At 29.7% G+C, this 19593-nt stretch overlaps 4 protein-coding genes and 1 long non-coding RNA gene across 7 annotated transcripts; 3 read left to right on the plus strand and 2 right to left on the minus strand.

The window, feature by feature from the left end:
- Positions 1–1688: 1688 nt before the first annotated feature.
- On the plus strand, positions 1689–5825 carry LOC116432872 (Lipid storage droplet-2). Its single transcript, XM_031990318.2, has 4 exons — positions 1689–1858; positions 3097–3466; positions 3935–4184; positions 4638–5825. The coding sequence occupies exons 2-4, from the start codon at positions 3155–3157 to the stop codon at positions 4898–4900; spliced, it is 825 nt and encodes a 274-aa protein (XP_031846178.1). The 5' UTR covers positions 1689–1858; positions 3097–3154; the 3' UTR covers positions 4901–5825.
- Positions 5826–5941: 116 nt separating this feature from the next.
- LOC143174322 (uncharacterized) lies at positions 5942–7580 on the minus strand. Of its 2 annotated transcripts, none has more exons than XR_012998159.1 (2): positions 7272–7580; positions 5942–6549 (listed from the first exon to the last, which is right to left on the minus strand). It is a non-coding gene; the product is annotated as an uncharacterized LOC143174322 (long non-coding RNA). The 2 variants fall into 2 exon arrangements; XR_012998160.1 differs by lacking the exon at positions 7272–7580 and adding an exon at positions 7122–7268.
- Positions 7252–12352, plus strand: LOC143174321 (lipid storage droplets surface-binding protein 2-like). 2 transcript variants are annotated; one of them, XM_076365590.1, is made up of 5 exons: positions 7313–7419; positions 9318–9355; positions 10326–10663; positions 11093–11345; positions 11959–12352. In XM_076365590.1, exons 2-5 carry the CDS (start codon positions 9328–9330, stop codon positions 12210–12212), a joined length of 873 nt encoding a protein of 290 aa, XP_076221705.1. In that variant the 5' UTR covers positions 7313–7419; positions 9318–9327; the 3' UTR covers positions 12213–12352. The 2 variants fall into 2 exon arrangements, with proteins under 2 accessions (XP_076221706.1, XP_076221705.1); XM_076365591.1 differs by lacking the exon at positions 9318–9355 and having other exon boundaries at positions 7252–7419.
- Positions 12353–13624: 1272 nt separating this feature from the next.
- On the plus strand, positions 13625–16958 carry ZC3H3 (zinc finger CCCH domain-containing protein 3). The gene is made up of 7 exons (XM_076366022.1): positions 13625–13849; positions 14038–14902; positions 14978–15066; positions 15146–15329; positions 15436–15594; positions 15661–15856; positions 16211–16958. The coding sequence occupies exons 1-7, from the start codon at positions 13810–13812 to the stop codon at positions 16649–16651; spliced, it is 1974 nt and encodes a 657-aa protein (XP_076222137.1). The 5' UTR covers positions 13625–13809; the 3' UTR covers positions 16652–16958.
- A 124-nt stretch (positions 16959–17082) lies between these two features.
- On the minus strand, positions 17083–19274 carry LOC116432867 (LETM1 domain-containing protein 1). The gene is made up of 3 exons (XM_031990313.2): positions 17912–19274; positions 17582–17731; positions 17083–17458 (listed from the first exon to the last, which is right to left on the minus strand). Exons 1-3 carry the CDS (start codon positions 18611–18613, stop codon positions 17279–17281), a joined length of 1032 nt encoding a protein of 343 aa, XP_031846173.1. The 5' UTR covers positions 18614–19274; the 3' UTR covers positions 17083–17278.
- Between the last annotated feature and the right edge of the window lie 319 nt (positions 19275–19593).

The following is a 19593-nucleotide window of genomic DNA, read 5'->3' on the forward strand; positions in this document are numbered from 1 at the left end:
TTTTCTTCTTTATTTTTGTTTCATTGTTATATTCTGTTCGACCACTCATATTATTAGTCATTTGTTATATAATGATTCTTATTACCAGTACAAATTACATGTTAATTTATTCGTGTTCAAGGCTCAGTTTATTTGGAGGAATTCCGTAAACGGAAGTAAATAATCGCGGTACTATCAGGGAAAGTTAACGACGGTGAATTTGCATATGATTCATTATTGCGTTCTTGAAATCTACATTTGAAAGTTCTTGAAGTGTAGACTTATTAAGCAAGAATTACGAATAAAAACACAACGATTTGATCTTTTTAAAGGAATTGATAAACTGTATGATTAAAAATTGCACGAGCAGGTGTTCTGATACTTTTGCAGTAAATATTTCAAGATTGTTTACCTTTTCATTGCATATAATTAATGCAACATCTACAGCGAGACATTTATTAGCAATATATGATCATGCATAATGGAGAAAGATTTGTGTTCATATTAAATAGTACGTCGAACAATATTATGATAAAAATTATGGATATAATTTGTTTCGTATAAGTTCCATTTTCAACTAAACGTTGAACCAAACTGCGATTTATTGAAACTTGATGAAAAACTAAGTCAGCAAGATGATGACATATAGTATGACTTAGTAGAAATTTACTAGAATATTTGTTTAAGAGTCCAAATATTCCAAATACATTTACTCTTTGCTTATCATTCCTATTTATTGTAAGAATAAACGTATGAACATTCGATTAACCGTCCAATAGCTACATTGTTACCATTATCTATTTTTTCGTGGACTTATCAGTATGTAATTTGTCATTTTTACAATACGCTTCTATGATTCATTAATGAAATTTATGACACCATTGGTTTTTTTTTTAAAAAGTTCATATCAATGAAAAATTAAATACTAGATTGCTATGTTCAATAATAATGCATCCACGAATTCGTTAATGCAACAACAATATATTTACCTACAAATTGTATGAAAATAAATAAGTATTTCAATAAAACACAACATTGGATTTCTTTTTTCCATTGATCTCTCATAAATACAACAAAATTTCGTTTAAACGGTTTCATAACTAACATTAAAAAATTATGAAATAGTCTCAAAAACTGTTTGTCTAATCGCAATTCTTCACTTACAAAACGCTTGATGCAAAGTCCTTAATAAAATCAGTTGGTACAAAGGCCAAAACGATTGCCGTTGGTTACCGATTTTCATTCAGCAGATTTTTGCGACAAGACCGAACGAAAATTAATTAATAAATCCAAGTGGGACCATTTACTTTCAAACCCATATCGAGCATCTAATAACTTTAAAATCTCAATAGTTGCGAAATAAAAAGAAACCAAAACCAGTCATTATTTACTAGTACGTAATTTTAAGTACATTGCATCAATCATTTTGTAATTGAAGAATTGCGATTAGGAAAACCAATTTTTCAAATAAAATCAAAGAAAATCAAATTTAAACGAAACGAATAAAATTTACTGTGTCTATAAGAGATTACCGAAAAAAAGAATTCAACGTTGTGTTTTACTGCAATGTTTCTTTATATTCACGTAATTCGTACGTGCGTGACAGTTCCGACTTGCGGCGTGCTGCCGATAACGTACATTATAAGCGTTCTCGGTACGAGCGGACTTTGGAGTCCCGTGGCACATGTTTGAATACACCGGATGGATCTCCATCGGTTGATCTCCATTGGTCGGCTCGTACGAACTACAGCGCGCAGGCGGTGGCAAGGTTATAAGTATCGGCGGTGCTATTCAACGAGGCACATTTCTACTCGCGTTTCGATTGTCGAGGAATCTACGCGCGTAGCTGAAGGAAGCCGGCACGATTAAAAACAACACCGTGAGTAAATTTCATCGTGTCACGCAATAACCACCTATTTCGCCAAATAATATTCACCAGTCAAAAAAAAGACGTAATAAAAATATGAACAATCTCGTATTTGCAAAATTTAACGTCAGGATTCGCCTTGATTGTACGCACGAGTCGATTCTTTTGAACGTTCGTAATCGTCGACACTGTTACGTATCATTGGATTTGAATAAAATTTTCTTTTTTTGTTTGTTTACTTTATAATGGCTTACTTTGTTGTATGTAATTTGATGCATAATTTATTTTTGATTTTTGTAATGATACTTGAATATCTTTTTTTTCTGTGTGGTTCAAGTATCAATTAACGAACGAATCATATTTGATGAAACGTGGTGTGATTCAACTTGGAAATAGTATGGGATGGAGAAAGTTGTTTTGCCTCGGAATAGTGCGTTACAACTTTCGATTTCGAACGCTTGACCTTGCGTTACACCATTCTGCGACGCACAAAACCTTGTCTAAGATCACGATTTCAGCGAAAGCTGGGAAAGTAACGTGCGTACTTTTAGCGCTATATATAGGAGATACCTGGATAGATGTGTGTGTAATGTGCATCTTATGTCCATTAAGAGCGTTGACCCCCGCGATATCACCGGTACGTTATTTGTTTTCCACATTCGCTGGGAAACCTGACTAAATGATCTACCGTTTAAATGGAACTTACTATGACTTTAGTGTTTATAAACATATATAAATAATTAATATAAAATAATAAGAAACAGATTTTTAAACAGACTTTGAAAAGCTTGTATAAACTAAGAATGAATTTCTAGAGAATACATCGTATAAATTGAAAATATTTATCAAGTTATTGATATTTTCAATATCCAATCTAGAATTTCAAGGAATTCGAATTTTTATAGAAATTCTATCTGCCATTATTAATTGTTACTCTTCAAAATCCATTAATTTTATTTTATTTGTCTATACAATATGCATTTTCAAATTACTGTTTGCATAAAAATAAAACATTTCAAGTATTTTATTCGTATATCATTTCATCTAACATATCCTTGCTTCGTCTCTCAAATTACGTTATGAAAATCTAAATAAAAATTCTTTCGTCACATTCTAATAGTTCCGTACAGATTAATCACATTACGAAAGCATACTGGATTGTTGGAAGTTAATTAAAAATACATCTACGACGATGAACAATACGAAGATGTAAAATATTTTTAAAGAAAATGAACGTTCTTCTGTTTTAGATTTCCTATCCGAGTCTCGTCTAATACCTTGTCTGGTATTCTATAAAATCGAGCGAAAATGGCAACCGAAGTACCCCAGTTGCCTCACATCGAGATCGTTTACCGTGTTCTGGGGCTTCCGATAGTGGAAAGCGCGCTTTCTAAATCTGCCGAGCAGTATTCTCGGGTGAAAGACTGCCATCAGCTGGTGCACTGGGTTTTAACCACGGCTGAAGCTTCTTTAAGCACCGCGACGAAACAAGCTGTACCCATCGCCGTGCCCATCGCCAAGAAACTCGAGAACCCTATACACTTCGTCGACCACACGTTGTGCCTCGGTCTTGACAAAATCGAAGAAAAAGTACCAATGGTCAAAGAGAAACCCGAGCAGGTTAGGAATCGAAAATTTTTCCCGTAAATAAAGGATTCATTACGATCATGGGATACTGTAAATAGTTATTAATAATCTCGAGGATGAATTCGATCATTGATGAGAGTTAATTGGATGCCAGTAACTTAAAATTTTCCCTTATTATATAGGAATTTATATATTTAGTGTTTCATTTATTGTATACGATTGTTTAACAAATTATTTATAAATTCGATTATTTTCATTATGAAACGTGTTCGCAATAACGCTCCGCGTTGATCACTGTTTCATCGAATTTCGATCTAAAAATTGGTACTTCTGTTAAAAGAAAAATAAAAGTACAACTCTGAACGAGATTAATGAAAGTAATATATATTTCCTATATGCCGGAAATTGAAAATATTCTTCTTTGAAGAAATTTAATTATAGGAATAAACTGTGACGAATAAGATAAATGTATAATTGAAATGTTTCTTTTTCTTATTTCAGATATTGGAGAACGCGTACATGCTGGCTCTTCAAACTGTTCAGCCAGCTGTTTGGAGCATTTCGCACGTTAACGATTTAATAACGGCGCAGGCCGTCAATTTGAGGGATATCAGCTGGAACAAGGCGAATCAGATCTTAGGAACGTATTATGGTAGCGCAGCTGTCAAGGGTTTGGATAACACAGCTGTTGTTGTCGATAAGTTGATCGATAAATATTTTCCTGCGACGACTGAGAATGAACATTCGATAGGTAGGTCAATACACAGTGTCGCAAACAGTATGAAACCATGATTAATATTTCGCGAGCGAAAATATTATGTCATAGCAAACGGAGTCTGTAAATATGAAAATTCTCTACTTTCCATTTTGGTAGGTGGATATTATTAAAAATTTTCGACGTAATATTTTGTTTTCTGGTTAATAATGAAATGACCAAAATATGATTCCTTTAGAAGTTTTTGTTTGACAATTAATAAAAGTATAACGATGCTTTTGTAAAAAAATTAATGATACCAAATTTAGTAAATTTTAAACATTAATTTACATTAATATTAGTCAAATTGATAATCAAATATTTTAACGTTAATAAATTAACGATAATACATTAATAGCAATCAGTATTTTTAATATCAATGAAAAGATTCGAGATAAATAATGTGTTTCTTTATTGTTACATCATTGCGTTAATAACATTCTGTTTCAGTTTCAGCTGTAAAATCCGATGAAGAGGATAAACTTCTCCACACCTTGCAAACTGTTGGACGCTTATCGAACAAAGCTGCGCGGCGCGTGTACTCGAATATAGTGCACCATCTGCGGACCATTAAAACGGACAACATAAAATCGTACATCAGTTCCGTACTCGAATTTTTACAGGTTACGCAGTATCTTCACCTGATAAACGAGAAAGTGCAAGCTCACACGTCGAATCATGAAAACGCGGAAGTAGAAAAAAAGGAGAACTAATGCCGTTTTGTTGTTGTCCCAAAAAGAGAGACTTTTCTGTTGACCATTATTATAGTTTAACAATTAGGATTTATAAAATTACAATTTAGCTTTTAAGTATATTTTGTTACCCCTGATATTGTTTTCAATAATACTATCATTTAATGATAAACATAACGTACAACGTGAATTCTTATAATACATTTTGAAATGATGAGCGTGTAGCCATTTTTACACGCATACATATGAAGAGAGAAATATGGATACCAACATTGAATTAAAATTTGCAACTGTATTATTGATTATAAAGAAACTGTAATAATGGTGTTGCACTCCGATGCTTAAAACAAAGAGTCTGAACATTATTTTGCGTGGTTTCGAAACCTCAGGATATCTTTAGAGGCTTCTAGGGATTTTATTTTAGTGAGAAGTGTTTCCGAGGCTATTGTTTATTCTTCAAACAATTTTTCGTCCAAGATATCTCATAAAACATATCATAGCCTTATGTTTTATATTCCCATGATCTGTTAAAAAGTAGATCAAAAACCAATCACGATACAATTTTATATTAAGAAAGTTATAAATAATACGTCAATCATTACCTACAGCAGGAAATGACAAGTGGAATTAGTAAATTGTGATCTGAATCGTAAGAGAAGAAAGAAAACCTTATTTCGTTGTTAACACGATAATTCGTTGAACAGAGAGGATAAACATCTATATATAGTTCCATTTTTGTAAGTTTGTAACGACGAATTCCCATAAACGCCCTTATCCTAATGATTAATAGTTTTTATAAAATCATTATACACATGAGTATTTATATTAACACATCGTTTGTGCATTCATCTCGTGTACATAACATAAAACTGTAAAATGGTTTTATAACGTTTTTGTACGTATCGTAAACATAAATAAAACGAGTTTAAGTCTGTTACTATTATAATTGTATTATTATTATTATTACTATAATTGTAAGTGACAAAATCATACGTCCTGCCATTACAATACTATATTTTCATTGTTAATCGCGTTTATAATAAGAATATTTTCATTATTTAAATTAGCTATCAAAATATATACTTTAATTACTAATCGTAATTTCAAATTCAAATGAAATTGCGGCTTTGATAATGTCTCGTTCAAAACAATTCAACTGTTTTCTAACCTTCCAATCAGCTAACTTCAGATCGTTAACGAACATCTAGTACGAGTTGATTCAGGAGAAATCACAGTTTAAAATGTCATTTTCGAATAGTAATGTCGATTGCATTACGTTCCAAAGTACTACGACAGAAATATACAAACGTAAGCTTCGCCGAATCATGGTTACTAGAACGATGACAGCGTTTCATCAATGCAATCTATTAATACCATTCTTATGATGAGTTCTATAACGGAGTAAAAATGACGCCGCAAATTCCACGTCATAATCAATGACACACACGCGCGTGAGTTTGTGTGGTGCTGTTGCGATGGCGCATACAAGAGCCACGGCTGTAGATACGAAATGAGGAACCCTCTGCCTCAATCCATTCAATTGTTTAAGAAATCTCGATCCTTTATTGTAAATACACGCGCTCATTGTGTCTTCAGATTATTTCCTTGTTTTACGAGTAATCATTTCTTTGTGTATGGAATACGTGGATTAACCTTTGATCTCTGCTTATCTATATCAGAAATGAATTCATTTTTACGTAAAGATAAACTCACAATTAATCTTTAATAACTTCTGTTTAATCTAATTTGATTATTAATTTGCAATTTATCAAAGTATGAACAAAACTTGTGTATAAAGATTGATTTATATTAGAATAATTGGAACGAATTGTTCTATGTTTTGAAATAACTGAAATTAGATTTTATTTGTATATTGAAGTAGACTATTAAAATATTAGAAGTAATTATTTAAAAAATTTCAGTACTAAAATTAAGTTTTGTACACTAACAAATTATCTTGTTAAATTCCTTTCATAATACTTGTAAACACGATTATTCCTTTTTATCAACATCGTTACTTTTTATCTATGAGTATTTTTGTTCTACTTTTCTCATATCGCAGATCAATGTGGAACAGAATAATGTAAATTTTCATTGTTTAGTAAAACAATCTTCTTAGTAAAATAATCTTCTCATTCGCATTTAATAAAAATTTTGAAATGAATTTTTGAATCTCGCGTGATTTAAAATTTATATTGCTGTCTTTTGTCTTTTTTTATACATATTTTTGTTGAATGTTCACCTTTAATTTACGTTGATATGAAATATTTTACATCTGTATTTTAAAATTATTCTAATAAGTATTTGTAATATTTTCTGGTGCTTGTTTTGAATTGCGTGTTAAGTTCGCGGAATAGAGGAGACATATTGGAACCGCACAATTTTTACGCACCTGAAGAGCGTCTGCGCTCTACCAATTCACAATCTCTTTTTATAACTTTCCGTATGTACGTGTGATCAGTGCTGTTGAGTCTGTCGTGCAAGTTAGTCGACGAGGTTAAAGTTTTTCTGTTACCGTGTCCTGCTAACTGTTGCATCAGGTAAGTACACAAACTAATTTCACTCATATTATTCATTACCTTAATTAGTTTACGTATCGATAACTAGACATTTTGCCGTCAATCGTGTTTAATAACCATCTATTACTTTTGCTCTAAATATTCTTCAGTTACTTAGGATTTACCCAAAGTTAAAAATTATTGTCATGTTAAATATTGAACTTATAAGAATATTTTTAAATTATATGCTTTTTCAAAATACATATTACTCAGAAAACTTTTACTTATTAAAACTACTCACTAAAACCGAAAAAATAAGATCTAACATGTACAAGATAATATCTAACAAACTGTCATTAACAAATAATTCTAGTTATGCAAATTTAAAACATTTTCAACATTTTGTTTCGTAATCATAATATTCGTCGTAAGAGAAATAATTAATTTATGTAAATCATTTTTAAAGAATTACTGACGCGTAGTATTTTGCCGGTAAAGAATGTTTTGCATTGTTGACGTTGATAAACAATTATCAGTTTGAAATGAAACGGTGAGTGACAAATGATAATGGAAGCAAGCGGTGTAAACAATTTATTACATCATTAATATTGTGTTGAAACAAAATAATGAGAGTAAATTTTGATAATTATTATTAAATATTTGAAAAGTATTGTATTATTCTTTTGCAATTTTTTTGCGGTTCAGACTTTTCGTGGACAACTGTCGTTCCCTTGTGGACATAGTTGAAAAATGCTTGTATATTTCATAACGAAGATTAGTAAGGTAATATCGGAAGCAAATAAAACACATACTTTTTATTACTCCATTTAATTGTTTTGCTATTCCATTTTGGAGTATAGCACGATATATTTCTTAAAAACTACCTTTATAGATTACGTTAAATTAACATTTTTAGTTTTGTTCATTTGGTATATAATACATTTGAATAAGAAAGTGTGAGGTATTAAACGGTGATAAGATAAAATTAATGTTCACTTGACAAATCCTGTATTCCCATGAGTGCACGATAACTCAGCTATCACAGTGTTCAAATTTTCTTTCGCAAAACGGAGCCAGCATAATCGAAAATAAAAATTAATTATAAAATTTGGATATTATATATCGACTTTTATTAATATTTATTAATTATCAATAATATGAACCATAACTAGAATTTAAACATTAAATTAAAAATACGGAACAAAACGTACAGGTTTTTCGATCGACACAGCATATAGTACCTATCAGTGATGTTTATCTAACCAGTTTGCACGATCAGTGTTTACTACCGGAGGTCGCTGCAAAGTGTGTTTCTTGACTTCGAAGATTTCTCTAAAAAGAAACTTACCTGACAAGAATTAATGTCATGAATTAATACAGAAACTTAATGGCTTCACTCGAATAAAAGAGGATGAAACGAAGTCCGTAATGCAATGAACTCGCTTTTTTACAGCTTCGACTTTTATATGTGTAAAAACACGTAAGATTTTCAAATTAACTGAAACGTCTTCAATTAGTGTCTGCGCCGTGCCGAATGAGAAATTAGTTTTCTGTTACTTTTTATTTTTGTTATAAGTTTTTTTCTACTTTTAGAAGTACTTATTTTACAAAATTATATTTTGAAATCAGTGTACACGGAAAATAACTGCAGAAAATAAATATAAACTTATTCATAATTTTGAATTTTATATGTACCTGTGAGTTATGTTTACATATCTGTTTCGTCTGAATTTTTTCATATAACACTCTTACGCTATTTTGCGCGAAAGGCTCCGTTATTCTCTATTAACGTAAATTATAGTTATAAAAAAGTCGTTGTAACAGATATACGACTGTATCAATCACTCGTAAGAATGTTTCTTGTCACAAATTACTACGTGATTCATCATCTGGCCGAAGTCTACACACAAAGATAATTCTGAAAAACTGTTCTGTTGCAGCCGTTGAGTCATGAATTACACGTATAATCTTGCAACAAGTTGAGTACTATGCCACGGCCGAAAGTTACATAATTTACTTAAATTTCTTGTGATTTCACAATGTAATTGCACATGTCACGATCCTAGAAGTGAAGAAAAATGCAATCCTTTTATTCGTTTCTCACTGTAGCTAGAGCTTATTTCTGTTACGTAATATACCTGTGAAATTCACACTTCAATTTTTATTTTATTATTAATTGTCACAGAGATTAAGTAGAGAATTTCGAAGTAGCGAGAAATTGATTGAATGAAAAGCAAAAATTAATGTGATATTATTTGTCAATTAATATCAGTGTCATGTAAATGTTTGTAAAACAAAAATTAAATGTTAAGTCAATTTTATATTTCCTTAATGATCAACAAGTCATATTTCCTTTTCTCGTCCAGTATATCGATCAAATTAAAAAGAAAAAAAAGATCAAATCTTTTCAACTTATAGTTACGATTATATAGTTACGGTAAAGCCGGATAAAACGTAGTAATTGCGTAATTATTGAAGATACAGAGATCTCCTGGAAGATCTCCTCTATTTTTAAACGTGCTTAACAGTGTGACAGATAGGAATTCTTATAAAACTGTCAGCTGGAGGTCAATGTACCTTCTAGAAAATTAATTGCGTAACGGCATGCTAAATTACTGTCTTTATGTAATTTACATGCACCTTATCCTACCCTTTGTACATGTGTAGCACGGAATGGCTCGATATTGCAAACGAAAAGCGTTAAAGGTAGCCGGGATCAAAGGTAGCCAATTTGACATTAGATCATGATTATACAAGCAACAAATAATCCCGGGAATAATTACATTTATGGATTAGAACGGAAGATATACATAAATGTATATTATTTACATTTAGTTGGGACATATGGCAACAATAGATTTTGAATTGTTTACAATATTACTTTTGACCCTGGTTTCCTCTTCGATCGATCATTAGTTGTATTTTAAACGTTGTATTATATTTTTTAGGAAAAATGGCGGAGACCAAAGAAACAAGTAGCATCACAGTCGAAGGCGCGCCGCATCTCGAAGTGTTTGATCGCGTGAAAAATATTCCCGTTATTCACTCAGCGATCGAGAAAACAGGATCCACGTACTCCTACTTGAAAGATTCGCATCATTTAATTAACTGGGCCCTTACTCAAGCCGAAGCCGGACTTCATTATGCTACCGCCACAGCTGCGCCTCTCACCGCGCCGTTGGCTAAGAAATTCGAGGACCAAATCACAGCAGTAGATCAAAAATTGTGCGAAGGCTTAGATATCGTTGAACAGAAAGTGCCTATTATGAAGCAGCCTCCTCAGCAGGTAATTAGGGAAACTCAAATGCATAAATAGATTACATTTCGCGCTGAGAATCATAGTTGTATAAATTAAAATGTTTGAAATATCTAGTCTTTGATCTTTTTAATTCAATTTTCATGAAAGATTGTATTTTATACTTCAATTAGATTCTAAAGAACGTGTATTTAGCAAAGAGAATATTTATCGAGTTTTCAATGGCTGCAAGTATAATTGTACAATATTTGCGATTATATTATTATACGGAATAAATTTATCACATAAGAAAGTTTATATAGTGTAATAATGATTTGTTTAATGTACACAGTTAGTTGTTAGGTAATTTGTATTTGATATCACGTTGGTTTATTGGATTGAAATATATAAGTGGCTGCAGTTATAGGTTTCGAAAAGAGAAAACGAAGATCACTATTAAATACTCATTTCCCTTCGCAGATTTATGACGCAGCGAAAGCGGTAATGAGCAGTTCATTACAACCGACAATTGACAAACTCCACGCCGCGAAAGAAACCGCGACACAACAAGCCTCGACACTCAAGGAAGTTAGTATAGCAAAAGCCAATGAATTGTTGAACACGCAATATGGCACTATGGCCGTACAAGGTGTGGATAACACAAGTGTTCTCATTAATGGTTTGTTAGACCGCTACTTCCCACCGGTTGAAGGAGAAGAAGAAGATTCACCAGGTACAGATTCTTTGCGAGATTAATACAGCCACTCTTAATTAGAATAAACTAAAAAAATCTCATACACAATTAAAACATTCAATGATCGAAACTGTAATAAACAGAAATTCTGCAAAAGAAAATGTTTTATCAGGCGTAAAAGAAACTTTATTGTATTCATTGTTAAAGGAATTACAAAATGAAACGATTAAATTAATGATTTTTTGTTAGATTCAAACTATTTTCAACTTTTTAGGAGATTGTATACTAATGTGTAAATTTCCTTATGACATGTACTTTCCTCCAATTTCCATTTTACATGGTCTAAATGCTCAGAAATATCCTCTTCAAATTTAGAGCGCTACACTTAACTGAACATGGATTTTAATCAATAAAATTATATAAACTCTGACTTTAATGATACAGGATGGAGAGAAAGTTTGAAAAAGGGAGGAGTAGACTTTCCACTCTATTTACAAGATATTATTAAAACATGAGTGTTTTCTATCTAAAAAATAAAAAGATGCATATGGATTTTTTTGATTATTTTATACATATAATCAAGATCACAGTAGAATAGTACATATAATTAAATGCATGTAAGTATGTATAATATATAAAATTTATTTTACAGTGCCTGTATCTGCTGACGAGAACAAAGTTTTGCACGCTGTACAGACGATCGGCCAATTATCGGCGAAAACAGCAAATCGAGTGTATCATTCGGTTGCAGCACAACTGAAGACTGTAAAGAAGGAGGATGTGCAATCATATATGTCCAGCGTTATATCCATCCTTCACTTGACGCATTTCTTAAGTTTAAGCGACAAACAAATCGCCAGTAAAGAAGAGGAAAGTCCAGTTTGCCAAAAACCGGGGAAAATCTAATATAGGAACAATAATCAGTTACTATTTTTATACGAACTTCATAGAAACCATGTAATCTATTGCAACACATATCAATATATAGATGTGAATAATCTTTTTATATGTTATATACAGTTTAATAAATAAGAATATTTGATAAAGTTATGTGTTCATTAAATATCTGATTTTATGAATAATACGAACTGTGGAAGTACTATCATCAGTGTTTCAACGTACAATCTGATTGATTGAAATATGTTTATATTTACAAATTAGATGTCTAGTCACTTTTCGGTAATAAAACATCGGTATTATATTGTTGGTATAATACCGATATGTTATAATAAATTACCGATTGTATAAAAAATCAGATGTTTTATTACCGACAAGTGATAAGGCAGACTAGACATCTAATTGCCGACATGAGAAAGGTTAGGCCACCGATACCTACGACAGAGAGGATAGACAGGATAGACCTTATCCAATTATATAATCTCTGTAAAAGGGAGATACAAATAAGAAGTTTGACGCCCATATTCATTCCTTATCGTTGTATCTCACTTTGTCACATTCTGTTTCATTTACGATCTTCGTTTACGCGAATCAGCCAATAAAAAGCAATCGAAACTGTCTCCTTGCCGCACTTACCCCTTCAGGTCGTTAGACAAGTTACTGAACAATTTATATTTGTTGGACTTTATTTCGATAATCGAGAAATCACAAAGCTTTAAAGCAAACCATTTAAAAATAACACATAATTCTGACGCAATCAAGACACAATTTGACTCTTTTATTATTAGATGTCGCAACGTGTGTGTTAGGTAAATATTTTTCAATTCGATCTACAATTCGGTCTACATAATCACATATTATTGTATATTATTATATTACATTTTCATGTTTTCTTGTAAAAAATCGATGTAAACCTTTCTTTAATTGTAACCGCTCAGATCGGGCAAATACCCCACTGTGCGGCGGCAGTTTTCTTTCTTAAGCCTGGAATGAAGTATCCCAGGGCAGGCGATCGACGTCTTCTTTCGCACGCTTAATTCTAACTTAGTTTAGCTTTAACGAATAACTTAAACTATACATAAGTAGCAGTATGCCAAGTAAATATCGGACCAAGAAGCAAAAGGGGCGAATCGAAGAAAAGACAACATTATAACGCAGAACTAATTGAGTTTTTTTTTAATCGGTAAGATTACGAATCGATAGGAACTATTTTTCTGATAAAAACAAATCCCAATAGGCTATAAAAAAGAAATTTTGGGACTTTTAATATGTGTATTTTACTTTTGCATAGGTGGAAATTAATGCTTTAATAAGAAAATATTTAAATACTCAAAAGAATGCAAATTCAAATCAAAAGTTCCCGCCATTCGACCATAATGTAAAATAGTTTGTTTATTCTACACCAGTGGTGTTACAGCTGCAACTTCCATGAATGATTGGTATTTAATTAATTTGTTTCTAAAGTAGTAACGCGAATGTTCATGGTGTAACAACTAGCATAATTTGTGAAGAAAATTGTTGCATCACAAAAGTTGTTATTCCTGTATTTTTTTCGTTCATTAATTTAATTACACTTTACAAGAAACATATTGTTGGACGATTAAATATGGATCAAAGTTTATTAAAAGAAATTCATTATTTAACAAGTAAGTTTCAAATTCTGAATAACTGTTTCAATGTTATATGTAACGAAAAACAAAACTTCCTATTCGTTCAGAATTCATTGCATAAAACAAAGCATAAAAAGTGTTAAATGTTTAAAGAACCTTTTATCATATTACTTGTTTTATTTAGGTTTATATTTACAATGAAGCAATAATTTCATATGTTTCAGGTTTAATAGAACACCATAAAAAGAAATCTATAGAAAAATCTTGTTGCGTGAAAGAAACTTTTTTGAATCCACATTTAGGTTTTACAAAATCTTTGAACTATACAAATTTAGTTCATAAATATCAACCATCTTACAGTAATCATAATAATACTTCACACAACGAAGTAACAACTACTAATGTATACATTAATCCAAACTTTAAACCTCAAAATTCTTCCATACATATCAATCCAAGGTTACAAGAAACATCTTTAGTACATGTTAATCCAAAAATGATGAAAAGCGTTATTAATTCTAATAAAAATGTGAAAACTGATTCTATAAGCAAAGCAACAAGTACTGAAGATAATTTCTTACAAAATCAAAATTCCTTAAAGAAATCGGTGCACGTAAATCCAAAATTAATGAAAAAGTTGTCTTCCTCAATACAGCCTAAATCAGTTAAACCTGAAGAAACAGTAATACAAAATGTTAATCATCCAGTTTGTTCAAGATTAAAATTGGTTAAAAATGTGACTTCCTTAAAAAATATCCATAGCCCTAGGAAAACTAATAATTCTAATATTGTACTCTTATCTCAAAGAAAACTTGTACGTGTAAGACGGAATTCAAAAAAGTCCTTAAGCACTCCTCAAACAGAATTTCACAAAATTAAGAAATCATTGAATGTGATAAAAAATATTAAATTTTCTTCCTACAAAACTGTTAAAACAAAAACAGGTTTATTACAATCAGTTAACAAAGATGCAAGTTCTACAAAATCACTGACTGTGAAATCTAAGATAAATAAATACAGAATAGACAGAACTGTACCGAAAACTATAAGCATTAAAGAGCACTCGAACCAAACACAGAAAAAAGTCATGTACGTATAATGTGCGATTTGTATGGTTTGATAATATTAAACTATAGATTATAAATTATAGTTTTATAATTATAGGAATAAAAAAATGGAATTAATTACAATTGGAGGAATTGTCTATAAATCTTCCAAAAATCAGTTAGTACGTAAAAGCTATGGAGTAAAAAGTAAGTAGTAATGTGTTTTCCGGTGTTACTTATTCAAGAAAGATATATAACTGCTTAACAATTTTTTGTTTTATTATAGAAAAACGTATAACGAACATAAAAAGTGATAAATTTATTGTAGCTACAAATGGGAAAAAGTTATGTAGGATAAAACCATTAAAAGAAACATTAGAAAATTCCAGAATGAAAATACTTAACAAAACTAATGGCACAAAACTTTCGTCTAATTTGTCACAGAAGATTAATTATAAAACCAACATTAGGTATACAATGCTTTACATGTACTATTTCAGAATTAATCTATCTTTGTGTTTCGTAAAAACTTAGTATCTTTCTCTTACATTTGTAACAATAAATTTTTAATTGTAGTAATAAAGTTAAACAGAGAAGTATACAAATATTACGTAATAAAATGCAGAAAAACAATCAGCCGTGTTTAATATTTCAACGATTTGGATACTGTTCGAATCATGAAAAAGGAATTTGTCTAAAACGTCATGATAAAAAGCAAATTTCCCTTTGCAAAAAGTAAGTTTATTTTTTTCCGTTAGTGCAATATCTGAAAAAAGTGAAGTAAAAGTAAAATATTTTCAGATTTCTTCAAGGAAATTGTTTATTGGATAAATGTCCATTATCTCATGATGTAGGCCCTGAAAAGATGCCAACTTGTAAATATTTTTTAGAAGGTTGTTGTACCAGAGATGGTTGTCCTTATCGCCATATTAAAGTTTCTTCCAGTACTCCAATTTGCAGGGAATTTTTGCAAGGATATTGTGCTAAAGGACAAGAGGTAGTATTAACATTCATCTATATTATCATTTATAGTAAAGAATTTTCACGTGTACATGATAACAATTTCTATTATTTTGTATAAATAACTCATTTAATCAGTATTCATAGAAGTAAAATCCCTAAAAAAGGTATCAGTATTTACTTTATTAGTAAATTGCATCACAAATCAATGTAAATCTAATTCTAGCTGATTATTGAAAGTATTAATATATTCTCTAGTAAAAGTTTTTAATCATAATTGTAAACTATAGTTATACATTTTAATAGTGAATGAAAAATTTATTAAAACTTAATATCTATGCAAGTATGTTGAATTGTATTGTTTTCTATATGTTTTTTTTTTCTTTTACAGTGTAAACAGCGTCATGAAAATGTATGTCCAGAATTTGAAAAACTGGAAAAGTGCAGTAAAGGTAAGCATTGTCCATATCCTCACAAGTCGCATACATTTTCAGTCAAACAAAATCATTTGAAACGAAAATACGATGTGTGTGACAGTCAAGTAACACACTCTAAATTAAAAGATATCTCTTCTAATAATGAAAATAGACTTAGATATTATGAACAAACAGATACAGATAAAAATTTTAATAAAAAAAGGGAAAGTCTTATAAGGAAAGTAAAGCTTATGAAAGCCGTAATTCCGACTAATACAATCGTAGAAGTAGCTGATGCTAATATTATAAATTTAGAATCAATTGATGATGATTGCAAATCAGAAGACGTTTCTGATACTAAAGTAATGAAACGACCACCAATTGGTGTATTACCCTCCTATATACCCATTGGTTAACATAAATAAATAAAATTATATATAAAAAATGTTTCATATTTTTAAGAAAGTTCTGTGTAATAATTATGTATTTTATTTATTTCTGTTAACATATCACATTTATAATTTGGTTAGTTAAACACTCTATAATTTTAATATAAATGAAATTCTATATTTTATAATTGATACAAATTAAAATTTGTATTATACTGTATTTAGGTGAATACAAAAAATAAAAAGTTATATTTTATAATAATTTGTATATACTCATGTAAATGAAAAAAAATGTATACTTACTAAAATGAAAGTATTTTATCTGTATATATAATGTTATCTTTTATGAATTTAACTTTAATTGTACCTCCTTTTCCTATCATGATTTCTATTTTACGAAAATAAATATGGCTAATAAATGTACTGAAAAAATATCAGTAACAATGAGAGACAACATTTTTTTACGTTTTATACTTTTCTGTGTGTATATATTTAGTATATTTTACATAATATACAATTTATGTATAAATAGTTCATAAATAATAAAATAGCAAATATTATGTGATAAGGAACAATTTTTATGAGTGCTTTTCAATCATAAATAAATATTAAAATTACAATTGCTATATATAACAAATTTTTATGAATATCACATTAACTATATATGAGAATCCAATTTGTGGGGTGATTATATGCCAATAGTATGGGGCAGTGCAATAATAATGAAATCGTATTTTCATTAACATTATTTGATACTATAAACCATTGTGTAAGCCACTTTTGCATATTTTCTATCGACATATTCGCAGGATTAAGACCTCTAAATGAAAGTGCCTAAAAGAGTACACAAGTTACATATACCTAATAATTATAATACAATTTGTAAAAATAAAATTAGTATATATTACGAGTAAAAAAGGTATTAAAAATTGTAAATCGTATTTTTTATATACACACCCAACATATTGCATCTTCTGACAATATTGTAACTCCTCCTTCCCTTTGTATGGATTCATCCATTTGTTTTATAAACATACCTCTTTCAATCAACTTCTGTTTTCTGAAAGGTCTCCATGTGGGTATACCATGTATAGCTAATAATTCTTTCTAAAAGATGGACCAAAATATTTACATTGTTGTTTGAACAGTTGTACCATTAATAATATTTATGATTATATTAATGACTATATTTTTGTTTTTAAAATTTTATCATTGTGAACATGTACATACTATTCCAAAACAATTAAAGTATACACAAAAGGAATTACAATAATGTATTCAACATACTATATGCTTGCGTTTAAGATTATCTATTGCGTATGGTTGACCAGCAAATAATTCAGAACAGGTGATAATATCTTCCACGTGGGGATGTGTGCCGCTACCAAGGCATGCAATAATGCTGTTCCACTTTGCTTTCAATGATTTATTTTTAATATTGAGTAGTTCTGTTTGCATACATCTAAATAACGGTCTATTGTGTTTTAATCGTTTTTTGTGGTCCAATACCATAAAATCAAGCTTTTGTTGTGGAGTCCAATAATGAGAAGTTAGAAAATATCTCGGGAAATAATATATTAAAGGAAATAGAACATAATTTGTAAAGGGGACAGCAGATATTAATAAAACGGGGCACATTTTTATTAAGTCTCTGCGCATTGTATAAGTTAGTTGCAGTTCCTTTGTTGTCAGACTAGTACTTGGTTTCTGTATTGTGGTGACATATTTTATCACTTCCCCCATAAAGTCTTTGGTACCAGTAGCAAATACTTTATATATTTGCATAGTTTGTGGAAAATTCTTTTCCAATACACGATCATAATTTTTAATATAATTTATGTATCTATTAAACCAATATGTTTTCACATTGGACACTCTGCTTTTCTCTAATTTTTGTTTTGTTTCACTTTTATATTGTATACGAATGTATGTAGAAGAGAATGTAGACTTATTCCGATAAATAAATCTTTGGCACAATAATTTATACATTTTCACGTATCTATATTTACTATTTAACTGTGATTATATTTTGTTATTACTTAATTCTTTTCCAAATTAACATAAGATAACACTGTACTGAACACATTTATAAAGTAATGATAAATTATTTTAAAACAATATTATCATACAACTCCAAACATCCATTTGTGTGTTATCAATATTTTTCTTTTTGAGGTTAATAAGTAGTTCTGTTATGCAGTATATTAAATTAGTCCAAAAAGAAGTTTTATTTATGAAATTTTTATATCGCAAGTAAAACAATTTTTAATTTTTAAGAAATTTTTGATATAAATTGATAATATTAATAGTTAAATGTAAAATCACGCGAAAAATGTGTCATATTTATTTTCATCTATGATACATGTTTTGCTGACCAAATTCGTAAGAATTTTCCGATGAAAAGCTCTGTTCGAACTTGTGGAGCACTGAAACATTATACTTGCTAAATATGCGGGTATTTTCAAAGTACAAAACTAATTTCGTGTATTAACTTTATTTATAAATGTTGGTTAAGTTGTTCAAGTGATAATATTAAACTTCTGATTTAATTAGAATAATAAAGAATAGTAAATCGTATTTTTTTTATGGTCTCGAAACAAGATTTACAATAAATTAATTTATTCTTAGTAGTAGGTTAAACATTTAATAGTAGATTTCTTAACTACTTAAATTAATATATATAAATTATAATATATAAATTAATATATATATGAATAATTAATACTAAATAAATAATAAAAGTTAAATAGAAATTTTCATGAAAATTCTTTTATCTATAAATACAAAATTTACACTTTTGTAAAAAAGTAAGTAATTAGGTTATAGTACAATTCATTTAATTCATGTCAAACACGAAACAGCCAAATCTAAGATTTAAAATATTGATGATACTTTTTTAGAAATGCATCTATACACAAATTAAAAATAAATTTCTTCTTTCATTTTTTTGGTAATATATAATCCATAAT

Source organism: Nomia melanderi, chromosome 3, assembly GCF_051020985.1.
Source record: "Nomia melanderi isolate GNS246 chromosome 3, iyNomMela1, whole genome shotgun sequence".
In the NCBI taxonomy this organism is placed as follows: domain Eukaryota; kingdom Metazoa; phylum Arthropoda; class Insecta; order Hymenoptera; family Halictidae; genus Nomia; species Nomia melanderi.